This window comes from Salmo salar, chromosome ssa26, assembly GCF_905237065.1.
Source record: "Salmo salar chromosome ssa26, Ssal_v3.1, whole genome shotgun sequence".
NCBI classification, from domain to species: Eukaryota; Metazoa; Chordata; class Actinopteri; order Salmoniformes; family Salmonidae; genus Salmo; species Salmo salar.
The window spans coordinates 17,733,890-17,739,889 of NC_059467.1; the positions used below are offsets into that span (position 1 = coordinate 17,733,890).

General features: G+C 51.5%; 1 protein-coding gene across 1 annotated transcript in view; it reads left to right on the plus strand.

Moving 5' to 3' along the window:
- LOC106587216 (potassium/sodium hyperpolarization-activated cyclic nucleotide-gated channel 3) overlaps positions 1 to 5,511 on the plus strand; it is a 95,949-nt gene extending 90,438 nt beyond the window's left edge. Inside the window, exon 8 of the mRNA XM_014175391.2 lies at positions 1,539 to 5,511. Coding sequence (XP_014030866.1) covers positions 1,539 to 3,553 — 2,015 coding nt within the window. The 3' untranslated portion in view covers positions 3,554 to 5,511. The remainder of the gene's footprint in view (positions 1 to 1,538) is intronic.
- The last annotated feature ends 489 nt before the right edge of the window (positions 5,512 to 6,000 follow it).

Here is a 6,000-nt window from a genome sequence, read left to right on the forward strand (position 1 = left end):
CGTCAGCACGCCTCTATCATAACTGAACTATCTCTGCATGCTTCATTATGGCCCTGGGAATGTCTCTAATGAAATGTTGAACAATGGCTGCAGGCAGGGGGCTCTTTCTTTGGTGAAAATGGTGTTCACCTTTCCCCAGCCCTCCTGCATAATGAAGTCATTCACACAGCGATGCCCTATTAATTCATTACTGTCTTAATGGACCCTGTGCAATCGGATCAGTGCTGGGCCTGCTACGGCGGCGTGCAAGCGGCATCAGGGTCAGGGCGGACCGAGAGACAGCCCCCAGCACTGCTCCCCCTAATCGCTAGCCTCTCATATCTGAAATGGAGAGAGATTGATCTGGGCCTAATTGCATTGACAGTAGTGAGCTGAGCGTGCGGGTACTGTACGATTTCAACCCTTTCAGGATTAGTGCTTTAGAACAAATGGCCGTGTGAATTAACCCTGTCAATGCTGGCACGTCCACCCAAGAGGGATAGGGCCAGAGTTGAGTTCACCTTTTCCCGAAGAAAGGCTATTTGGTACTTAGCTCGTCATAGTGAGCTATTTCAGGCCATCCCCATCCTGTCTCTGTAATCTGGTGAGTGGCTGACCCCTGACCCCTCCACCACCGGCCATGGAGCTCTGGCCATCAATTGACAGCAGAGGAGCACTGCCCTACACTGTGAAATCACTGACGTTAGTGTGAACACTGACCAGTCCCTCATTCTTTCCATATCAGTCAGCCATGTCCCCGTTCAGAGCCATGTTTCATCTGCATTCACTTTGCCTCTTATCTACGGCTCCACAGTAAGAGCTAGTCAAACAAACACACACACACACAGCCTGCTGGAGCTATCATGCTTCCTCTGTGTTATTCCCCTTGGTAGGCTACGTTCCCTCCCTCCCACCCTCCCTCTCTCTATCTCCCTCCTCCAAATTTCAGCCAGGGTTTCTCTTTTCAAGCTCTGTCCTTGTGCTCGGTGCTGTTAGGGAGAAGTGCTTCAGAATGCAGCGACCATGTGAAATAGGAATCAAAGAGGAGTCTGGGAGTAGGCTGATCACAGCCACTCTGACGCCCTTTAATAGTCAATGTGCAGCCTAGGGGCTAAAACTCAGTAACACTCAGTGGCCTTTGTTGGCAAATGTGTTGCTTGTTCACAGGATCAGGGGTGATTATGATGTAGCTGGTTATTGTGCAGTAGGGCCAGGCAGTGTGTGGCTAACTGTAGAGTGAAAAAATTATCTTTAAATCAGATGCAATTCCAGAGTGTTTAGCTAACTAACTGGACGGTCTGTCTGTCTGTCTCTGTCTGTCTGTCTCTGTCTGTCTGTCTCTGTCTGTCTGTCTCTGTCTGTCTGTCTGTCTGTCTGTCTGTCTGTCTGTCTGTCTGTCTGTCTGTCTGTCTGTCTGTCTCTGTCTGTCTGTCTCTGTCTGTCTGTCTCTGTCTGTCTGTCTCTGTCTGTCTGTCTGTCTGTCTGTCTGTCTGTCTGTCTGTCTGTCTGTCTGTCTGTCTGTCTGTCTGTCTGTCTGTCTGTCTGTCTGTCTGTCACAGGGAAGAAGAACTCCCTCCTGCAGCACAAGGTGCAGCACGACCTGAGCTCCGGCGTTCTCAACTACCAGGAGAACGAGATCATCCAGCAGATTGTGCAGCATGACAGAGACATGGCCACCTGTGCCCACCTCCTCCAGAACATTCCTCCACCTCAGCCCCCGTCTCCGGGGCACACCCCCGTCATCTGGGCTCCCCTCATCCAGGCACCCCTGCAGGCTGCTGCCGCCACCACCTCTGTGGCCATCGCCTTGACACACCACCCCCACCTCCCACACCTCCCCGCCGCGCTCTTCCGCCCGCCGGTCACGGTCCTGGGCTCCAGGAACCTCCAGGACCCTCCCCCCGGCCGGCTGAAGAAGTTCCACACGTCGGCGCCCACCTCCTTCATGGGGCCTGACTCCCCCTCCAGCACCCCGTCAAAACTGCACTGCTCTGGGATGGACACAGCCCTGCTGGCCTCCTTCCGGGCTCACCACACGACTCAGGGGTCAGGGGCAGCCAGCTCCAGTCAGCAGGCGTCCAGCAGCAGTGGAACCCAGCCTGGGCCTAGCGGGGCCTCCGCCTTTCCCTTTGGGCCTTTCTCCTCCTCCGGGGGCTCTCCCTCCCACAGCACGGCCCAGCTCCATTCACAGCCCCAGACGCAGCAGCCATTCCGCTGCACCACCCCGCCTCTTGCTGCCCTCTTCCAGCAGAGAGCCATGGGGGGAGCAGGTATGGGTGGAGCAACAGGGGGAGCTACTGGGGGGGCTACAGGTTGGTCTTCAGGAGGTGCTACCGGAGGTGAAATAGGAGGAGCAATAGGACGGGCTGATGAGGGGGCCACGGGTGGGACAATAAGAAGGGCCACTGGTTGGGGTAGACGTGGATCTATAGAAGGATATACTACTGGAGGGCATATAGGAGGAGCCACTGGGGGGTACTCAGGGAGGGCTAGTGGTGGGCACATTAGAGGAACTAGTGGAGGCCATATGGGAGCTACTGGTGGAGCAATGGGAGGGGCAGCTGGAGGGCATATAGGAGGGGCAATGGGAGGGGCTATAGGTGGAATGACAATTGGAGTTCTGGGTACCTCTAGTTCTGGTTGTAGTATCAGCCCCCAGTCCACTGGTTCATCCAGCAACATTCCGCCCTGTCAACTGCTCCACAGCCAGCTGCCCCTAAAGCCTCCACATGTGGGCTCCCTGCAGCAGTTTGCAGGCGGGGGCAGGACTCCTAGTGGGTTCTACCACTCCCCCCCTCCAGGCTCCCCAGCCTCCTCCTCCACCCAGCAGGCCCCAGAGGGCTCCCCGTCCCCCCTGGCCCAGTTCAGCCTGGCAGGCTTACAGTCTGGACTTCAGTCTGGCCTCCAGTCTGGCCTGGTCCCTCAGCTGTCCCTGGAGAGGTCTGCCCTGGCCTCGTTGGCCCAGTACGGCTCAGCTAACGGCTCACCCTGCTACACCCCCCTGGGGCCTAGCCCTACGGTCCAAAGCCCAGTCACAGGAAGGACTTTCCACTACAGCGACTCCTCCAGTACCACGGGGTCCCACAGCTCTCTGCTCATGCCCCAGACCTCCCTCCCCAGCCAGCAGCACGCAGCCGGCAGTGAGTCTCTGCTGGGGCTGGGCAGCTTCTCTGAGGAGATGAAACTATTGTCCTGTTCTAACCCCTCCCTGCCCCAGGATGTGGCCCAGGCCATGGGATACTCCTCACTCCCACGTTCCTCACCCCCTCACACCTCGCCCCCACGGTCCTCACCCCCACGGTCCTCACCCCCACGGTCCTCACCCCCACGCCCCTCCTCCATGGAGCCAGGATACTGCCTCTCCTCGCCCTACTCCTCCCCCATCCTAGTGCCCAAACCCTGTAGCTCGGTGTCAGGTCACATGGCTCCTCCTGTCCCTGCCCAGATGTCTCCAGGACACCTGCAGCACCAGACTCAGTCCCCCGTGGCCTCCCCGGCCCTGCCGCCACGGAAAGGCTCGGCAGCCCACTCTGAACTAGAACCTGTCCACTCCAAACTAACCTCCAATTTGTGAGGTCTGATCACACCCTCCTGTGCACCCTCCCTGGACTAGTACACAAACAATCTTCCTGTATGATGTCATTCTCTTTTAGACTTCACTGTGTTCTAATCGTTATCATTTCCACCATCTTAATATTACTGTGATTTAAAAGATGACACTTAACCAGGTAACTTCGAGCTCCCTAGACTACTACTCTTTCTTTGTTTTTGTTTTGTCCTCTTCCCTTTTTTATTCATACGTATATACATAGAAATATATTTAAAAGATATGCTAATCAAGGGACAGGAGGGTGTGAACAGAAAATGATATCCATTTAAGAGATGGTCATTTCTTTCTTTCTAACTATGCCAAATTCATATGATGGGGTTTGGTTTGATGGTTAGATGGACAACACAATAGTACTTTTTTGCAGGAACCTATGCACTAATACCTGCATGTATAGATGCTTTTTTGTGTGTTTTAAAAGAACAGAATCAACCTTTTCAGCGGAAATACATGCTTCAATAAGAGCAGACTGACATATTTTTTCATCCCATACAGGATCACATATTGTTGATCCTTAATCATCTATTATCAATTAGATTACTTATTTATCCACTGTATAGACTTTATGAAACCTTCCAAGGTGGAGAAGAGATTTTAGGAAACCAAAAAGAATTTGCCTCCCCTTTGGCCTGTGTGTCATTGTTGTATTGTCGTAATATTGGGGGGTGTTGAGTGGGCTACAGGCCCTCCATCCCTGTAGTGAGACAGACATCAAGTATAATGTGTTAGTGATAGGCTTCCTGCAGTGTCCTCAACCCTGTCCTAACAAATTCACTTTGTCTTCCAAGCTCATCATGCCGCAAATGTTTTGGATGGACAAGGACAAGTTGAGCCCTGCAATCTGTGTGCTAGTGGACAGAGTGTGTGCATTTATGTGTGTGTGTGATAGTGACTGAGTGTGAGTGTGTGTTTGAGTGTGTGTCTGTGTGTTTAAGAGAGAGAGAGAGAAAGAGAGGGAGAGGAGTCTAATGCAAGGGAAGATCTTGCCGGACTAACCAAGGGGGGTTTTGCCTTTTCACAAAACTAGGACTACCATCCCAACTTGTGTGTGGACTTGTGTACCTCCAGGACCCTTCAATCTCTCAATGCTAGAGAACACTACACTCACTACTGCTCCCAGAGCCATTAATCACACATACTTCACAGTCAGATAATGTAGCAAATACACAGGAAATAGACAATTTGGACATAAGCAATTACGTTTGTTATTGTAATGATATCAGATACCTGTTGAAGTGCTGCTTGATAGAAAGATCTTACCACTCCACATTACTACCCACAGCTGCTATAAGGTCAACATAGACATTCTCCCACATTGAATGCCAGTGTTGAGTTGAACATGTTGAATGTATGCGCATTTCATTTATTTTTATTTCGAATAAATATGGGTTATGCTGTTTTACATCAAGGAGGTACAGACAGAAAGACGGGTCATGACGGAATAGAAATGGTAGTTGTGGACAGTTTCATAGTCCTGTATGTTGAGCTTAATCCCAGCGGACAAGAATGGTTGAAATTACTTCATTCCAGCCAGATAACATGACATCATTTCAACCAACCAGCTGTATGCCTGGCTGTGTGTTCTGTAAAGATGGGTAGCAGTAATCACCTCTGCTTCTCTCCACAGCCCATCCCTTTCCTGCTCTCCTGCCCATCATAAGGAGCAGCATGTTACCCTGGGTTCAGACAGCTGGGTCCATCTCTATCTCAGTCACACCACTCAGCCACAACACTCTTTTTTAACAGCACAGCACAGCCCCTGACCTCTGACCCGTGTAGGCCAGCATGGGCTAGTTGACAGAAGTGCACAGTGACCACACTCTAGTCCCTCATTACTACCTCTCTCAGCAGGCCTGTAACAAGGGCTAACCACACACACACACACACACACACACACACACACACACACACACACACACACACACACACACACACACACACACACACACACACACACACACACACACACACACACACAGGAACGCACGCACATGGACATGCACACCCTCATGCACATGCATACACACACACAAGCCATGGCAGTCTCCCAGTGCAAATTGCAGTGCTGAATTGAATTAATTTGAACAGGACAGTAAGATTTCTATTGATTAAAAGGGCTTTTAAAATTAGTTCTGTTCTCCCATTGGAGTGATTGCAGATCTAAAGTATCGGTTTTAAATCGTCTCTCTTTTTCTCCCTCCCTCCCTCTGTTTGTTGTTGTTGTTGTTTTACACCTGGTCTTCTTCTGCAGCGAGGCGCTATCTATCTAGAAATCTCTGAAATATTTATTCACTGTCGGTGTCTGTCTGACATGTGGCACCTGACTCCCTGACAGGCCGGCTGATGGTGGGAAACGCACAGACATCACGACAGACAGACAGACAGACAGGGAGGGAGGGAGGCGTTTATTCTCT